An 18,864-nucleotide genomic window follows, 5' to 3' on the forward strand; every position below is an offset into this window, starting at 1 on the left:
TAGTTTGTTGTGTGGAAAAAACAACCAACCAACCCAAACAGAAATTCCATTTTGTGGAACTGTACTGACCCCTCAAGCTGGGTTGAACCCAGGATAGTCATATCCACAGCACAGCCCTCTGCCATTTGAGCTTAAGGACTAGCTTGTTATCCTCTATGCGTACCAGCCACTGACTAGAGGGTAGTCACTTGCCAGTGGGTTACACAACTATTTCCTTGCCAGCAGCGGAACACAGTGAGCCAGGATTCATGGATTCTGTTCTTGGCTCTGGTAGGGGAATGTTGTCTAGTGGTCAGAGAGCAATAACCAAGCACATGGACCTGGCACCCTACTTCTGAGCGATAACGTGGCTAAGGGGATGAGACTTGAGTCTGCCCTCCTAGGGACTTGTGTTCTATCTCAGGAGCCTTTGCTCAGGAATAAGGGAGCACGGGGCACAGAATTATCACCCCCAGTCAGCAAGTGAGGTGAGACTTGTACTCCTGGCTCTCAGCCCAGTGCACTTCCCCCTAGGCTAAGAGGTATTGGAATTGGGGGCAGAGGCTAGCTAGTGTGGGCCACTCACTGAGACTGGGGAGTATGGCCTGGGGAGCTGGCCTCTGCCTTGGTGGGTCCTGCGCTTATTGGCGGATTTGCTCGCCTCAGAGATTCACGGCAGCCCTCAGTCTGGCCACTTTCGCTAGTGGCTCAAACCTGCCGTTCACTCAGCTAACCTCATCACTGGCCAGCATGGGGAAAAGGAAGGAGAACAATCCCCACAGTCTCTGCTGGTCTACCTAGTGGGTCAGGGGACAGGTCAGGGACCTTCCCCTCTGGTGGGACCCACAATCCAGGTCAACTCCTCGTGTATCCAATAGGGAGTTGGGGGGAACCCAGGCCCGCCCTCTACTCCGGGTTCCAGCCCAGGGCCCTGTGGATCACAGCTGTCTACAGTGTTTCGTGTAACACCTGTGTGACAGCTACAACTCCCTGGGCTACTTCCCCATGGCCTCCTCCCAACACCTTCTGTATCCTCACCACAGGACCCTCCTCCTGATGCCAGATCACGTTTGTACTCCTCAGTCCTCCAGCAGCATGCCCTCTCAGCTCCTTGCGCACCCCTCACTGAGTGAAGTGAGGTCCTTTTTAAACCAGGTGCCCTGATTAGCCTGCCTTAATTGATTCTAGCAGCTTCTTAATTGGCTCCAGGTGTCCTAATTAGCCTGTCTACCTTAATTGGTTCCAGCAAGTTCCTGACTGTTCTGGAACTGCCCCTGTTACCTTACCCAGGGAAAAGGGACCTGCTTAACCTGGGGCTAATATATCTGTCTTCTATCACTCTCCTGTAGCCATCTGGCCCGAACCTGTCACAACATATACACATGTACATACAGGTACACGTGCACGCAATCCATGCACATGCACACAATCCACATTCATGCAAGAGCAGGCACCGAAAACGCTCAGCCTGAACAGGTAAAGTTTGGCATCGGGGGATATAATGGACAGGGTTGAGCGAAGGTAACCATGGGTATCGCGGCTGCTCTGCCTACGGGAAGCCAGCTCTGTCTCCTAGAACTTGGCCTCTGGCCCAGACGCCCAACATAAGACCCCAAGTGCCACTTCTTCTCAGATCGTAGTGATATGCAACCAAGGCACAGCAAGGTCAGAGTGACTTGCCCACGGTCACCCAGAGAGACTGTGGCAGAACCAAGTCTTCTGAGTCTGACCAGCTAATTTGGGGCCTTGATCCAGCTCCCCCTGCTGTTGCAGTCCCTGGTTTCATCTCCTACAAATTACTGGCATTCAGCTTGGGATGTGTGTGTGTGTCTGCTGTGCAGCATCTCTAATCCGCTCTTCCCACTGTCTCCAAAGGTGAGAGCGTGACTTTCCCGTAAGCCATGTCGGTGATGGCCGTGCAGATGGGGGGCCTGGCCCTGTCGGTGTTGGGCTGGATGGGCACCTTCCTGGCCTGTGCGCTGCCCATGTGGAAGGTGACAGCCTTCATCGGCTCCAACATCGTCGTGGCCCAGGTGTTCTGGGAGGGGCTGTGGATGAACTGTGTGTACGAGAGCACAGGCCAAATGCAGTGCAAGATCTACGACTCGCTGCTGGACCTCTCCTCGGACCTCCAGGTAGCCCGCTCCCTTGTTGTGGTCTCCATTTTTGCATCCTTCTTTGCCCTCCTTTTTGCCTTCTTTGGGGCCGAGTGCACCAGGTGCGTCGATGACAAGGAAGCCAAGGCCAAGATCTCCGTTACCGGCGGGGCTGTCTTCATTCTGGCTGGGATTGTGCTGCTCATCCCCGTGTCCTGGTCAGCCAACACCATCATCAGCAACTTCTACAACCCCATGGTGCCAGAGGCTTTAAAGAAGGAGCTGGGGGCTTCCCTCTATGTGGGCTGGGCCTCAAGTGCCCTCTTGGTGTTTGGGGGGGGCATACTGTGCTGCTCCTGCCCCCACAGCCAAGAGGCGCCATACCCCATGAAGTATAAAATGGTGAAGCACTCCAGCCTGGGGAGTTATGCCCTTAAGAACTACGTGTGAGGGGCCCTGCCTTGCCACTCCTGCCCCAGCCCATCCCACGTGCTCACAGGGGCCCCTTTACAGCCATCCAAATGGATGTTGGCTTCAAGCCGAAGTGTGTGAAATTTGTAGGGGTTCCCCTCCCAGTCCAGATCCTGCCCCACATGTATTCTCCACCCATATCCCACCCCAACCTGTCTCACCTCCCCACGCATTTCCATGCCTGAATCCCACCCCACCCATCCCACCTCCCCACATGTATCCCCCCGCCTGCATCCCACCTCCCAATGTGTATCCCACCCCACATGTTTCCCTGCCTGAATTCCACCCCACCATGTGCATCCCAGCTGCATCCCATCCCACCTCCCACATGTATCCCTCCTGCCTGCATCCCACCACACACATCCCACCTCCCCACATATATCCCCCCCGCCTGCATCCCACCCCACCTGTCCCACCTCCTGATGTGTATCCCCCCTTGCATCCCACGCAACCTGTCCCACCTCCTTACGTGTATCCCCCCTGCCTGCATCCCACCCCACCCCACCCGTCACATCTCCTCACGTGGATCCCCCACGCCTGCATCCCACCTCACCCTTCCCACCTCCCCACATGTATCCCCCGCCTGCATCCCACTGCGCCCATCCCACCTCCTCATTTGTATCCCCCCCTGCATCCCACACATATTCCCTCCTTTCCCATGTCCCACCCCACATGTCACCTCCTTACATGTATCCCCTAATTGCTGGTGTCCTGCCCCATGCATCCCCCATCTCTGCCCATGTCCTGCTCCACATGCCTTCTCCCCACCCACATCCCCCTTGACATGTGCTCTGGACCCCCATAGTATCTAAGTGCCTTCTAGTCACGCATTAAGAAACGTGATTAACGTCTGTCACATGTCAGAGGGAGATGTGTGTGCAGTGTAGTGCTTTGCTTGTTTGTACACACACACACACACACACAACTCAGGAAAGGCTGGTTAGAACAGTGCAGCTTGCACTCAGAGAGGAAGGCAATGAGGTTGGAGACGGCCCACGTAGGCTGGTGAACCTGATCATCAGCCTGGGCCAATCAGGCATGTCCAGGTCAGTCTGCAGCCCTTTCCTCAGGGCTCTGTTTATTCTTTAACACAAAAAAGAAGCATGGAACAATAACAAAAAGCAACAGTCCTGTTCTCAGCTGTGACTGTGGGGCTCCCCAGCCTCTGATAGCTTAAGGGGCTGGACCTTCCCCACCCTGGAGCAGGGGAACGGGATTTCCTGCCCTCTCACACCCTCCTGCTGCAGCCACAAGAGACCACACTCCCAACCCTCTCCTGGAGCTGGGCTCTCCTTTATATCCCCTGGCTGGGAATCATCAGCCCAATCACTCAATGCTACCCAGAAGGGCCAGACTGGCTAGTTACAGTCCTTGCTTCCAGGGGAGGTCAGTGCAGGCTGGGACTAGCCTGCACCAATCTCTGGCTCCTGCATAGACCAGTTGTGCCCTGATGTGCAGAGTTCCATTGGCCTGCGGGAGCAGAGTTGTTGACCATGGTTCTCATCCCAGGGCTTTAGGTGCTGTCAGGTATCCTGGGGCCAGGCCACGGAACCCCTTGAAGATAAGGCCCGAGGCCTTGCTCTTGATCCGAGGTGCTGTGGGAAGCCAGCGCAGAAAGCAGTGGACAGGCTGGATGTGCCAGCCTGTGGAGATGTGCTGCAGCATTCTGAACTAGCTGGAGTTTCCCAAGACCTGAAGGCGTCATGCCCACTGTCGCTCTGCTACAGTCCAGCTGCAAAGGGACGATGGCGTGAGCAACAGAGGCCAGGTCTTTGTCTCCAAGCCAGCCTGGGATGGTAGAAACCAGCCACATCTCGTCCCTGCATGCGCCCTCCCCACTTCATCCCATCTGCGTCCTGTCCAAGTGCCCTCACCACCTGTTCAACATGTGATGCCTCCGTGTCTGTGCCTTGCCCCTCAGCCCGCTGCCTGCGGTTGCAGAGTCTGGCAGCCGTGTTCTCGCTGTCCCTCCCAGCAGTTGGGGAATGTGGGACCAGGAAGAGGTGATGGGGGAGTTTTGCTTAATGCCCCTTGTCCATGAAATACCCCTCCCTCCTGGGGCTCAGCAGTGGGCTGCCATATCCATGAGGGAGTACCACAGGCTAGACAGATATTACGTATATAGCCTGATATTTCAGAACTGGGGCTTAGTTTTGGGTGTCCAACAGGAGACCCAGTGGGCCTTATTCGCCCATAGAACCTCTTGGCTTCAGCTGGCACTTCAGGAGATGGGCCCAGGGGGTCTCAGCTGGGCTCTGCAAATCAGCAGCCACATCTGTAAACGGTTGCCTTACTGTGTGCCGTGTACAGCCCCCAGAGCCACTAGCACCAGCGGCTGAGGAGACAGAGGAGTTGGCTAGCTGTGCCATGCCAGGGCTGGGGGAGAGGAGCGGGCAGCCAATCACTTTGTGCTTTGGGTGGTGGTCATCCCCCCTGGAGATCTCTGTGCCTGTGTGAGCAGGTCTTGGCGTCTGAACCCTGCAGCAAGAGGTCTGAGCAGTTCCAGCAGCTCTGGGGGAAGATGCTGTTTATTGCCGTTGGCCTCGTTGGGCCAGCTGACCCAGGCTGGTTTTAATAAAGGCTTTGGTAGCTCGAAGGCTCAGTCTGGGCTGATTTCAAGGGAAGCTCGAGACCGTCTGAGAGGGAATCTGCTGCCCTGCGGGTGGTGGGGGCTGATTCTTGGGGGCTAACATTTCCTGAGCAGGGGTGCAGGATCGGGGGGGGTCAGGGGGCCATGGTCCCATCACTTTTGCCTGCCTTAAGGGTGAGCAACAGGGGGAGGGTTTGGAGAGGAGCAAGGAGTGGCTGGGCCTCAGGGGAACAGGTGGAGCGAGGGCGGGGCCTCGGTGGAAGAGTGGGGTGGGGCCACAGAGGGAGGAGCAGAGGATGGGCGGGGCCTCAGGGGAGGGGTGGCGTGTGGGGCGGGACTACGGTCCCGGCACCGGTGGCCCCCCGCATGGCTAGGGAGATTCCGGCACTCCTGCAAGCTGGCTGGCCAGCATGTGGGTAACGTGGCCTCGGCTCCCCACAGGGCTCCCAGCTGTGCGCCCCGAGCAAGACAGTCTGGCTTTGCCTGGGCCTGGGGAAGCAGCTCCTGGGCACACAGGCTGCGGCTCCAGGCCCTTGGTTACTGGTATAACCAGCTGTGGAACAGGCAGTGCTGAGGGACAGGCCTAGGAGGTTGGAGCCCCTGCCCAATCCTCAACCCCCCAGCCATGACCCCCGCACAGTCCCTGCCCAGCCACAACCTCCCTCCACAGCCCCTGCCCAGTTCACGACCCCCTGACAGCCCTGACCAAGCCATGCCCCCCCGAATCAATCCACAACCCCCCACGGCCCCTGACCCAGCCATGACCCTTGCACAATCCCATCTCAATCCACAACCCCCGCACAGCCCCTGCCCAATCCACACACCCCACCAAGACCCCTGACTCAGCCACAACCCCCCACAGCTCCTGCCCTAGCCATGATCCCTGCCGAGCTGCTGCCCAGTCCACAATCCCCCACAGCCCCTGACCCAGCCATGACCCCCCCACAGCCCCATCCCAATCCAGATCCCCCCAAGGCCCCTGACCCAGCCACAATCCCCCACAGCCGCTGCCCAATCCACAACCCCCATCGCCCCTGACACAGCCACGACCCCCCCACAGCCCCATCCCAATCCAGATCCCCCCAAGGCCCCTGACCCAGGCACAACCCCCCACAACCCCAACCCAATCCAGATCCCCCCCACAGCCCCTGACCCAGCCATGACCCCCCCCAGCCCAATCGAGCCATGACCCCCACACAGCCCCTGCCCAGCCATGACACCCTCACAGCCCCATACCCAGCCATTACCCCTTTGCAGCCCCTGCCCAGCCATGACCCACCCCAGACACTGGCCAATCCATGACCCCCCACAGCCCCTGACCCAACCACATCTCCCCCACAGCCCCTACCATAGCCTTGACCCCCCTACATCCTCTGATCAATCCACAACCCCCCCACAGCTCCGACCCAGCCATGACCTCCTCACAGCCCCTGCCCAATCCACACGCCACACAGCCCCTGATCCAGCCATAGCCCCCCCACAGCCCCTGCCCAATACACAGCCCCCTAGAGCCCCTGACCCAGCCATAACCCCTCCGACAGCCCCTGCCCAACGCACAACACCCCCCACAGCCCCTGCCCAGCCATGACCTCCCCCCACAGCCCCTGTCCCAGCCACAATCTGCCCACCATGTGCTGAGGGAGATGCAGGAAGGAGTGTGTCTATCCTTGCTCAGGACCTCACCTGAGACACCAAACAAGGGGCAGTCAGGGTGGTAATGACAACTCAGTGCTAGCTCCTGGCTGGGGGCTGAGCAGGACTGAACAGCATTTGTCTGTGTAGGCAGCTCACACAGACAGTAAGGGGTCTGTCTGGCTAGGTGTTCAGTTCCCTGCTCTGGGGGATCATCCACCCCTTAGCTAGTGGGGTTAGAAGGAAACTTCCCTCCTGCAGGGGGTCACAGACCTTCCCCTGGAGCACCTGGCACAGTCCATTTGGGAGCAGACCCACGCTAGCAATTCCTGCATTGTTAATGTTGGAGAAATTCTAGTTACCTCCTGAGACACAAGTCCAGTGACACAGGCCATCTCAAGGCCAGGCAGCAGCTGGCTGTGGGGCTCGGTGCTCCAGGACAGCCAAATCCTGCCAGAACAGAAAGCGGTTGTGGGGACAGGAGACAAAGTAAATGGCCCATGGGAGTCAGGGGCAGGGAGGGGGTTCAGGAGATGGATAGAGATGTGGCAGGAAATGGACAAACAAATACGTCCATCAGTAAGGATGGTAGGGCAGCGTCCCCTGCACCTGCAGGGATTGGGTGTCACTGGCTATATGGCAGCAGAGGGAGCCCTCCACAAACCCTGCTGTCATGGGAGTGAGTTTGCAGGGCCAGGACTGTGGGCCTGACTGCATAAGGCTCCCTGCACGGCTGGGCCCCCGCACTGGTAAGTCTTTTATCTTACTTTCACCCCTGCCTAGACCAGCCCTGACAAGTGTTTGTCCAGCCTGTTCTTAAAATCTTCTAGTGACGGGGATTCCACAGCCTCCCGTGGAAGCCTGTTCCACAGTTTAACTACCCTGAGAGTTAGAAAGTTTTCCTAATATCAAACCTAAATCTCCCTTGCTCCAGATTAAACCCAGTAATTTTTGCCCTACCTTCAGTGGACATAGAGGACAATAGATCACTGTCCTCTTTATAACAGCCCTTCACATATTGGAAGACTGTTATCAGGTTCCCACCTCAGTCTGCTTTTCTCAAGACAAAGAAATGTCCAGTTTTTTTAACCTTTCCTCATTACTCAGGTTTTCTAAACCATTTATCGTTTTTGTTGCTCTCCTCTGGACGCCAATTTGTTCACATGTTTCTTAAGTGGACACAGTACTCCAGCTGAGGCCTCACCAGTGCCAAGTAGAGCAGGATAATTATCTCCTGTGTCTTACATACGACGCTCCTGTTAACACACCCCAGAATGATATTAGCCTTTTTTCCAATAGCATTACATTGTTCGCTCATATTCAATTTGTGATCCACTAGAACCCCCAGATCCTTTTCAGCAGCATTACCACCTAGCCAGTTATTTCCCATTCTGTAATTGCACATTTGATTGATCCTTCCTAAGGATTTGCACTTGTCTTTTCTGAATTAAATCTTGTTGATTTCAGACCAGTTCTCCAGTATGTCAAGATCATTTTGAATTCTGATCCTTTCCTCCAAAGCATTTGCAACCCCTCCCAGCTTGGTGTCATCCACAAATTTTGTAACCTGCTCTCCATTCTGTTATCCAAGTTATGAAAGAAAATGTTGAATAGTACTGGACAGACCCCTGGGGGATGCCACTAGATATGTCCCCCAAGTTTGACAATGAACCGTTGATAACTACTCTTTGAGTATGATCTTTCAACCAGCTGTACACCCACCTTATAGTAATACCGTATGTTGGGCTGGTTATTGTGGAGTTTAACATATGACTACATTGGGTTATCTCAGTAGGGGGCTGTCTGGGAAGCAGGCAGGAAGAAAAAGCCATCTCTGAGCAAACAGTGAAGAGTTAAGAGACAATGCCAGGATCAATACTTTGGTTTAAGAAGGCAGTTTTGTCTCTACACCATGGTTACAGACTCCCAAAGGGAAGAACTGCAGATGTCCAAACTCAGGTTTGCAGGACAAGCACAGGCTGGTCTAGTGGGAGAGTTGCTGAATTGCTCCCCAGTAGAGATAAAGGCAAGATGCTGACACCTGAGGAGATGCACCAGAGAAGGGTCAGAGGTGCGGCTAGCCCAGTAACTATGACGTAGCTGCTTTACGGAGTTCAGCTACAGTGCTAGGTTGTCTGTCTACATTGCTTGGAGCAGCGAGTTTCCCAGCCCGGGTTGACTGACTCAGGCTCAGGACTCATGCTAAAAACAGCCGTGCAGACAGCACGTTGAAAATGCAGCTCATGCTGAAACACAGGCTCTGAAGACTAAGGAGGAGGGTGGGCTTCAGAGCCGGAGCTCCAGCCCCAGCCCCAGCCCCAACTTCAAAGTGCTGTCTGTACAGCTATTTTTAGGGTGCTTGCATGAGCTCTGCTAGCCCATGTCTGTTGGCCCAGACTGGGAGGCTTGCTGCCGCAATCTGTGCAGACGAGCCTCCAAGGCTTCTTAGTGTCCGGGGTGAAATCCTGGCTCCATTGACATCAGTGGGAGTTTGCCCCTGGGCTTCTGAGCCTTTGGCTAATGAAGCTAAAACAATACAGGGAGTGCTGATGGGGAGCCTGGGGCTGTGTGGTGGGGTTCAAAGAGCAGGGGAGCTGGAGCTGGATGGACCTTGACAAAGCCCTGGCTGAGATAATTTAGTTGGGGTCGGTCCTGCTTTGAGCAGGGGGTTGGACTAGATGACCTCCTGAGGTCCCTTCCAACCATGATATTCTATGATTCTATGATCTGGATCACAGGAACAATGCGAAACTGGCAAAAAACAAGTTAAATAGTCTGGATCTGTAAAAGCGGCAAAGAGTCCTGTGGCACCTTATAGACTAACAGACGTATTGGAGCATAAGCTTTCGTGGGTGAATACCCACTTCGTTGGATGCATGAGAAACTAGTTGTTATCACTGCTTAACAGGCAGCTAGGAGGCCTCCCAGCTCTCCTGGCATCCATCCTTCAGAGATGCTGCTACCTCATCCATATGGCAACTATTGTCTGGCTCTGCATTATCCCTATGGCAACAAATCTGGGGCTCTGGCATCACCATAACAACCAGATGGGGCTGCCTGGTGGCCATGGTAACTGCTGGGGGTCTGGCTTGTGCCTTGCAGGGTGGGCCTGATGTCACAGTGTATGCTCAGTGTGAGCTCAGCACTGGGGGCTGCCAGTGCTGGAAGAAGCTGGAGGGCAGGAGGCCTCACTATGGGCACACGAAGGGCCATGGCTAGCCTCACTGATGTCTTGATGCAGCTGGTGAGAACGGTCACCCTGGTGGCTGAACAGAGATCCTGGGGAAGACACCAACTCAGCCCCAAGGAAAACCTCCCCCGGGATCTCTGGACACATTTCCCCAGTGCACCCATCCACCCCCAGACCTACTGCACTGGCCCCAGGACACTGGATGCACCCTGGGGGTGGGGCCGTCTTGCCCTCGGGCCGGGGGCAGCCCTGAGGGTGGGGCCGTCTCTCCCCTCTGTACCGGGACAGTGGGTGCCCCCTGGAGGTGGAGCCATGTCTCCCCTCAGTCCTGGGGCAGTGAGAGCCCCCTGGGGGTGGGGCTGTCTCTCCTTGGTCCCGGGGCAGTGGGTGCCCCCTGGGGGTGGGGCCATGTCTCCCCTCAGTCCTGGGGCAGTAGGTGTGCCCTTGGGGAGGCTCTGTCTCTCCTTGGTCCCGGGGTGCCAGTGGTGCCCCCTGAGGCCTGGGCCCTGTCTCCCCTCGTTCCCAGGGGAAGTGGTGCCCTGGGGGTGGAGGGTCTCCCCTGGGTTCTGGGGCAGTGAGTGCCCCCTGCTGGCGCTATGCTCCTCACTCTCACTTTTCCCCACAGCCTTATGTGAATCATGTTTGTTTCTACAAATGGCTGCTCTGGAAGCTCGCCCCTTCCAGTTGCTGGGCTGCCAAGCTGCCCAAGGTGGCTGATATGCATGTTGCCTGTTCTGAGCTACAGGATGCCCCAGACCCGGCCTCTGAGCAGGGGCCAGAGGCCTCTTTGCCCACGAGGCACAAGGTTGTTGTGCGAGGTTTTCTAAACCCCTTCTGCCTTTCGCTGCTGTCTCTCCGTGTGAGCCTGCTCGGCTGGTACTTCTGCCTCTGGAAGGTGCAGGAGGATGTGGTCAGCTGCATCCGTCTCTCGCTGGAGCTCTGCACCGACATGTTCTTCTACTGGGCCCAGAACCTGCTGCTGGGCTGCATGCTGCTGCTGCTGCTCGTATGGAAGGCTTCCCAGAGAGTCCAGCAGCGTGTCCAGGCGCAGCTGCAGCAGAGCTGGGTGAGAAGTGGTGGGGGAGGGCTGTAGGGACACAGGGCGCCCCACTCACAAGGGAATCCCCAATCTGGGGTCTCTGCCACACCCCTGGCAGTGCCGGACATGGTGCAAGCTCCTCCCGGCCCTGGGGCTGTGGGGAGGAGAGTGAGCTCCCGCTGGAGCCGGTGTGGGGCGTTGTGGGGGAGGAGGGAGGGAGGGAGAGCGTGACCCCCCAAAAGGGATCAAAGTTAAATTCCTGCACACGCCCCTGGTCTGCCTGCCGTCTCCCCTGTGGCAGCCCCTGCAAAGTCCCCCTCACTGTGTGGATTGGCCCTGGCTAGCCCCACACCTGCCTGGCCAGCTGCTGGGGCCGCATGTCTGAACTCCCCCTCACTGGGTCCCTGCCTCCCTGGCCTCTCTCCCATGCCGGCCACCTGAGCAGGCCTGGCAACTGGAGCTGTGCAACCCGCCCTGGTGTCTCCAAGCCCCGTGCCACACCTGTGTGCTGGCCACTCATCTCCCTGCCCTGCCTTTGTCTCCGCCAGAGGGCACTCGAGAGGCCGTTTGTCACTGTGCTCTTGCTGCTCCTGACCTGCTCCTGGCGCCTGGAGCGTCTGGTGGCCCCGGTAGCCTGGGGCCCTGCCTACTGCATCACCAGGCTCACTGGCCTCACGGCCTGGCTCCTGCAAGCTGCTTTTGAACATACCACCAGTGTCGCTAGCCAGGCAGAGGAGGGCGTGGAGATGGTGAGGATGAAGACTGAGAGGGGAGGAAGGCCTTGCGCTTCCCTCGCACCAAAGGATTCACATTTCCTTGGGAAGGAGGCCAGAGTCGAAGTTTCTTCCCATGGCCTTTAATAAACACTGCTGGAAAAATGAAAAGGAGGACTTGTGGCACCTTAGACACTAACCAATTTATTTGAGCATAAGCTTTCGTGAGCTACAGCTCACTTCATCGGATGCATTCAGTGGAAAATACAGTGGGGAGATTTATATACACAGAGAACATGAAACGATGGGTGTTACCATACACACTGTAACGAGAGTGATCACTTAAGGTGAGCTATTACAAGCAGGAGAAGCGGGGGTGGGGGGGGAGGAGGGAAACCTTTCGTAGTGATAATCAAGGTGGGCCATTTCCAGCAGTTGACAAGAACGTCTGAGGGTATGTCTACACTACGAAATTAGGTCGAATTTATAGAAGTCGGTTTTTTAGAAATCGGTTTTATATAGTCGATTGTGTGCGTCCCCACAGAAAATGCTCTAAGTGCATTAAGTGCAGTAACTCGGTGGAGCGCTTCCACACTACCGAGGCAAGCGTCGACTTCCGGAGCATTGCACTGTGGGTAGCTATTCCACAGTTCCCGCAGTCTCCGCTGCCCATTGGAATTCTGGGTTGAGATCCCAGTGCCTGATGGGGCTAAAACATTGTCGCGGGTGGTTCTGGGTACATATCGTCAGGCCCCCGTTCCCTCCCTTCCTCCGTGAAAGCAAGGGCAGACAATCGTTTTGCGCCTTTTTTCCTGAGTTACCTGTGCAGACGCCATACCACGGCAAGCATGGAGCCCGCTCAGCTCACCGTCACCGTATCTCTGCTGGGTGCTGGCAGACGTGGTACTGCATTGCTACACAGTAGCAGCAACCCATTGCCTTGTGGCAGCAGACAGTGCAATAGGACTGGTAGCCGTCATTGTCATGTCCGAGGTGCTCCTGGTCGTCTCTGCGAGGTCGATCAGGAGCGCCTGGGCAGACATGGACGCAGGGACTAAATTTGGAGTGACTTGATCAGGTCATTCTCTTTAGTCCCTGCAGTCAGTCCTATTGAACCGTCTTATGGTGAGCAGGCAGGCGATACAGATTGCTAGCAGTCTTGTACCATCTTCTGCCGAGCAGCCATAAGATGTGGATGGCATGCAGTCCTTCTGCACCGTATGCTGCCAGCCAAAGATGTAAAAGATAGATGGAGTGTATCAAAACAAGAAATAGACCAGATTTGTTTTGTACTCATTTGCAACCCCCCCACCCCCCATCTAGGGGACTCATTCCTCTAGGTCACACTGCAGTCACTCACAGAGAAGGTGCAGCGAGGTAAATCTAGCCATGTATCAATCAGAGGCCAGACCAACCTGCTTGTTCCAATAAGAACAATAACTTAGGTGCACCATTTCTTATTGGAACCCTCCGTGAAGTCCTGCCTGAAATACTCCTTGATGTAAAGCCACCCCCTTTGTTGATTTTAACTCCCTGTAAGCCAACCCTGTAAGCCATGTTGTCAGTCGCCCCTCCCTGCGTCAGAGCAACGGCAGACAATCGTGCATCTGAGTTGAGAGTGCTGTCCAGAGCAGTCACAATGGAGCACTCTGGGATAGCTCCCGGAGGCCAATACCGTCGAATTGTGTCCACAGTACCCCAAATTCGACCCAGCAAGGCCGATTTAAGCGCTAATCCACTTATCGGGGGTGGAGTAAGGAAATCGATTTTAAGAGCCCTTTAAGTCGAAATAAAGGGCTTCATCGTGTGGACGGGTGCAGGTTTACATTGATTTAACGCTGCTAAATTTGACCTGAAGTCCTAGTGTAGACCAGGGTTGAGGAACAGTGGGCAGGGGGGTGGGGATAAACAAGGGGAAATAGTTTTACTTTGTGTAATGACTCATCCACTCCCAGTCTCTATTCAAACCCAAGTTAATTGTATCCCATTTGCAAACTAATTCCAATTCAGCAGTCTCTCGCTGAAGTCTGTTTTTGAAGTTTTTTTGTTGAAGAATTGCAACTTTTAGGTCTGTAATCCAGTGACCAAAGAGATTGAAGTGTTCTCCGACTGGTTTTTGAATGTTATAATTCTTGACGTCTGATTTGTGTCCATTTATTCTTTTACATAGAGACTGTCCAGTTTGGCCAATGTACATGGCAGAGGGGCATTGCTGGCACATGATGGCATATATCACATTGGTAGATGTGCAGGTCAACGAGCCTCTGATAGTGTGGCTGCTAGGAAAGCTGCTCATCCCTCACACATGGGGTTGGGGAGAGGGAGTGGGAATACGCAGAGCCCATTGTCCAGCAGTGGCCAGAGCGCCCCTCCGGGCAGAGACCCTATCTGAAGAGCTGAGGGTCTCCAGGTTGAGTGTATGTCCCCCAATGGCTGTGTCAGTGGCCCTGGAGCAATGTTTATGAGGCACAAAGGGCACAAGCAACTGTCTGCACTTGCCCCCTCACGATGCCTCCAGCACAGCAGCCTGGGCCTCTGGTAGGTGGCTGGGAGCAGGCACTTAACTTGGACAGCCTCTCTAGCAACTCAGCTGGAGGGGAGGGATAGCTCAGTGGTTTGAGCATTGGCCTGTTATACCCAGGGTTGTGAATTGTGAGGGGGCCATTTAGGGATCTGGGGCAAAAATTGGGGATTGGTCCTCCTTTGAGCAGGGCACTGGAACAGATGACCTCCTGAGGTCTCTTCCAACCCTGATATTCTATGGTTCAGCAGCTTTGCTAGCTGGGCAGGCCCAGACTCTACATGTTTGGATGCACTGGCTGAGGTGCATGGCCTGCACTTGTCACTGCACAGTGCCCCCATGTGGGGGCTTCATCGATTTTCGAGCCAGAAGGGACCATGTGGTCATCCTGTGTCTGGCCTGGATAGACCAGAGATTCCCACCCAGTGAGTCCTGCATGGAGCCCAGCAACTTCTGGCTGAGCTAGAGAGACTCCCCGCTCCTGCTCATCACCTAGAAAGCTGTGCCTTGCTCAGCTCCAGCCTGGCAGCCAGGGAAGCGTGTGCTGCCTTGCTGCTCCAGAAGGGGGAGCAGAGCAGGCAGGCTCTTAAGGGCAGGGATGAGTTCTGGGTTTGTGCAGCACCCAGCACCGTGGGGCTGATCCTAGCTGGGGCTCTGGTGCTTCCCATCACACAGAGAGCACAGAACAAGGGAGGAGGGAGGGGCCCTGACCCAGCCCTCAGGAGAGCTCAGTTCCGTTTTTGTCTCTGCCATTGACATCTTGTGTGACCTCAGGTGAGTCACATGACCTTCCTGTGCCCAGTGGCTGGCTCGTCAGACACGAGATAAAGGGAACCAGCTGGGTGTGCCCAAAGACAGCTGGGATTCCTCCCGGACCCCCCTCTGAGGTTGGGGCAGCCCAGGGCCTAGAGCATGGATGGGATTCAAGGGCAGGAATGGAGAAGATGCTGCCCATCCTGTCTTTGTGCTGCTGGCTGGGTTTGCTGGCTTGTGCCCATGGTTCCTGTAGGGCTGTGCACACAGGGTTCAGCCATGGGCTTCCCAGGGTGAGCCATCACCAGAATATGCACCTCTTCCACAGAGCAGTACTCACTTTGGGCCTCTAGAGGGCACCATCTACCCACAGGTCACTGCCCCTTGCTTGGCAAACCCACTGCAAGCTGGAGCCTGCTCTGTACATGGGGAGAATGGACTTTGTGACACTGCTCCTGGCACTGCCCTGGAGGAACGCACAAGGCCCCCAGTGCCTCCAGCAGTTGGGCCAGGCCCCAGCCTGTGCCCAGCATCCCCAAAAGGAACACGCAGAGCCGTGGATACATTTGTAAGCAGTATGATCAAACTATAACTGGGTTCAGAAAAGAATTAGACAAGTTCCTGGAGGATAGGTCCATCAATGGCTATTAGCCAAGATCCCTGGGGGGACGGATAGGTCAGTGGTTTGAGCATTGGCCTGCTAAACCCAGGGTTGTGAGTTCAATCCTTGAGGGGGCCATTTAGGGATCTGCGTCAAAAACTGGGGATTGGTCCTGCTTTGAGCAAGGGGTTGGACTAGATGACCTCCTGAGGTCCCTTCCAACCCTATGATTCTATGATAACCATGTGCTGGGTGTCCCTAAACCTCTGACTGCCAGAATCTGGGACTGGATGATGGGATGGATCACTTGATAATTGCCATGTTCTGTTCATTCCCTCTGAAGCTCCTGGCATTGGTTGCTGTTGGAAGACAGGATACTGGGTTGGATGGACCATTGGTCTGACCCAATATGGCCATTCTTATATTGTTATGCCCCACAGCCCTGTGCTATCCCTGAGTGGGGTCCTCGCCCTGTCCTGTGAGCACCGTGCCCCACAGCCCCATGCTGTCCCTGGGCAGTGCGGTTATCACCATTGTACAGCTAGGAAACTAAGGCACAGAGGACACATCTATGCTGCATCTGGAAGCGAGCCACCCAGCCTGGGGCCACAGGCTCTTCTTGGTGCCCTAAAAAGGGCTGGGTAGATGGTGCAGCTCAGGCTGGAACCTGGGCTCTCAAATCTGAGGTCTGGAGAGAGCTCAAGCTCCAGGCCAAGCCAAAGCGTCGCAGCAATGTCTGCACAGCTATTCACAAGGGGATGGCTCACTCCCAGCTGCAGTGCAGACATCCCCAGAGAGGTTAAGTTCACACAGGGACTGTGGGGAGGAGCAGGAATGAACTCCGACCTCCCATGGCATTGGGAGCTGTTCTGTCCCTATCTGTCCCAGCTCTGTCCCTATCTGTCTGTCTGTTCCCAGATACATCTCTCTCTCCCTGAGGAGTGTGGGAGCGTTTGGGACAGAGGCTACACGTGGCTGTGCTTTGTTCTTCTCTCTTTTGGGGTAATGGGGGTTTGGGTTTTGGTCATTGGGTGTTTAGTTTCAAGGGTTCTTTTGTCTTGGCGGGTTTTTGTCTGCCCCATTTGGGCTGGGCTGGCTTGTCTGGAGGCCAACACCATACTTTGTTGTGGATTTGCAGGGTTTAACCTGTGGCCATAGGTTGGGATTTTGCCTCCAGACTGAGTCTGGGGAGGAGTGTGTTCTAGCTGTGGGGAAGGAGTTGGGGTTATAAATGTGAGGTGCCTTGCAAATGTTGTGTTGCTTTTCACACTTAGCCTTGTTGAGCTTATGGTGGTGGAGGGGATGGTTATGTGGTGTGGTTTTGTCCCTGTTCTGTCCCTCTCAACACTTGTTGTTAAAGTCACGATCTCTAATGTCCAGACGAGCAGCTGGCCAGAGACCTAGCGACTTGTGGTAAGGGCACTAGCCATGGCCTTTCATAGGGCAGGTTTTATGACATTAAACAATGCTTCCAAGGTGCTCAAAGTTTCCCTGAGGCCTGTGTGTGTGTGTGAGAGAGAGAGACTTTGGCTAGTGAGGGCATGACCTGCTTTCCTTGTGGGCGTCTGACACTTTTGGTCAATCAGGCTGCCCCTGGGAATGTGGGGATTTCTGTGAGCGAAGCACACGTGGGGTGGCAGAGAATGGGTCAGCAGGCGCCAGATGTCTCTGCTCTGGGGGTCTAGCGCCCCCTTTGCATGCTGGCAGATGGCATTACTGGGTCTGTGGCTCCTGACTCAGTGGTCTCACGGCCTGGGCTTGGCTGTGGAATGGAGGCTGAGCCTGTTGCTATGGAATCTGCGGCCTTGGCTGGGGATTCTGGCTTGCTGGCAAAGCCCAGAGTACAAATTGGCTGTTGAAAGTGGAGAGGGCCCTATTCTGAGGGTGCTGGCTGGTGCAGTTGGGGAGCACAAGGCTGCTGAAAGTGGTTCTTTAGTTGGAGGCATCAGACATCAGTGTTGCCCCCTCAGTCCCTGCAGCCCTCTCCCTCTGGGGTCTCTGAGGTCTCCTCCTTCAAGGATGGCAGTGACTCTGAAAGGGGTGGGGGATGACGCACTCACAGATCCTTCGGGTCCTGAACTCCCTAAAGAGGGATTCATCCTGGATGCGATTGGCAGATTTCTGGGTGAACCTAAAGGGAAAGATGTGGTAGAGGAGGCAGCTTGGTTTTCTCATCTTAATCTGTTTTGTACTTTGAAACGAGTCTCTGTGGCTGAGCCTTTCAACTACCTGAAAGGGGGTTCCAAAGAGGATGGATCTAGACTGTTCTCAGTGACAGCAGATGACAGAACGAGGAGTAATGGTCTCAAGTTCAAAAGAAATCTGATGAGGTTCAATAAGGATAAGTGCAGGGTCCTGCACTTAGGACGGAAGAATCCAATGCACCGCTACAGACTAGGGACCGAATGGCTAGGCAGCAGTTCTGCGGAAAAGGACCTAGGGGTGACAGTGGACGAGAAGCTGGATATGAGTCAGCAGTGTGCCCTTGTTGCCAAGAAGGCCAATGGCATTTTGGGATGTATAAGTAGGGGCATAGCGAGCAGATCGAGGGACGTGATCGTCCCCCTCTATTCGACATTGGTGAGGCCTCATCTGGAGTACTGTGTCCAGTTTTGGGCCCCACACTACAAGAAGGATGTGGATAAATTGGAGAGAGTCCAGCGAAGGGCAACAAAAATGATTAGGGGTCTAGAACACATGACTTATGAGGAGAGGCTGAGGGAGCTGGGATTGTTTAGTCTGCAGAAGAAAAGAATGAGGGGGGATTTGATAGCTGCTTTCAACTACCTGAAAGGGGGTTCCAAAGAGGATGGCTCTAGACTGTTCTCAATGGTAGCAGATGACAGAACGAGGAGTAATGGTCTCAAGTTGCAGTGGGGGAGGTTTAGATTGGATATTAGGAAAAACTTTTTCACTAAGAGGGTGGTGAAACACTGGAATGCGTTGCCTAGGGAGGTGGTAGAATCTCCTTCCTTGGAAGTTTTTAAGGTCAGGCTTGACAAAGCCCTGGCTGGGATGATTTAACTGGGAATTGGTCCTGCTTCGAACAGGGGTTGGACTAGATGACCTTCAGGGGTCCCTTCCAACCCTGATATTCTATGATTCTATGATTCTAAGTTGCAGTGGGGGAGTGTAGCGGGGCAAGACTCACTGGTGCGGCACCTCCTGCTGGTCGCCTTGGGAATTAACTCTTCCAGCCCAGAGCGCCCTCCGCAGGCCAGCATCTCACCTGCTGCTGGCCCCCGTGTCCCTCCCAGACCCTGGTGCCCCTCTACAGCA

The 18,864-nt window shown here is 55.2% G+C and overlaps 2 protein-coding genes across 2 annotated transcripts; both read left to right on the plus strand.

Annotated features, from left to right (window-relative positions):
* The first annotated feature begins 1,880 nt into the window (after positions 1 to 1,880).
* LOC144276471 (claudin-4-like) lies at positions 1,881 to 2,525 on the plus strand. Its single transcript, XM_077836550.1, has one exon. The coding sequence runs from the start codon at positions 1,881 to 1,883 to the stop codon at positions 2,523 to 2,525; it is 645 nt and encodes a 214-aa protein (XP_077692676.1).
* A 7,454-nt stretch (positions 2,526 to 9,979) lies between these two features.
* On the plus strand, positions 9,980 to 15,059 carry TMEM270 (transmembrane protein 270). Its single transcript, XM_077836952.1, has 4 exons — positions 9,980 to 10,012; positions 10,584 to 11,024; positions 11,546 to 11,746; positions 15,006 to 15,059. The coding sequence occupies exons 1-4, from the start codon at positions 9,980 to 9,982 to the stop codon at positions 15,057 to 15,059; spliced, it is 729 nt and encodes a 242-aa protein (XP_077693078.1).
* Positions 15,060 to 18,864: the final 3,805 nt, after the last annotated feature.

This window comes from Eretmochelys imbricata, chromosome 17 (assembly GCF_965152235.1).
Source record: "Eretmochelys imbricata isolate rEreImb1 chromosome 17, rEreImb1.hap1, whole genome shotgun sequence".
NCBI lineage: Eukaryota > Metazoa > Chordata > Testudines > Cheloniidae > Eretmochelys > Eretmochelys imbricata.

Excerpts from the sequence above, each read along its gene's own strand:
- LOC144276471 (XM_077836550.1), top strand. The coding sequence starts at position 1,881 with ATGTCGGTGATGGCCGTGCAGATGGGGGGCCTGGCCCTGTCGGTGTTG.
- TMEM270 (XM_077836952.1), top strand. The coding sequence starts at position 9,980 with ATGGCTAGCCTCACTGATGTCTTGATGCAGCTG. Across the intron at positions 10,013-10,583 it reads CTGATGTCTTGATGCAGCTG|CCTTATGTGAATCATGTTTG; the intron begins GTGAGAACGGTC and ends TTTTCCCCACAG. Across the intron at positions 11,747-15,005 it reads CAGAGGAGGGCGTGGAGATG|GTGAGTCACATGACCTTCCT; the intron begins GTGAGGATGAAG and ends GTGTGACCTCAG.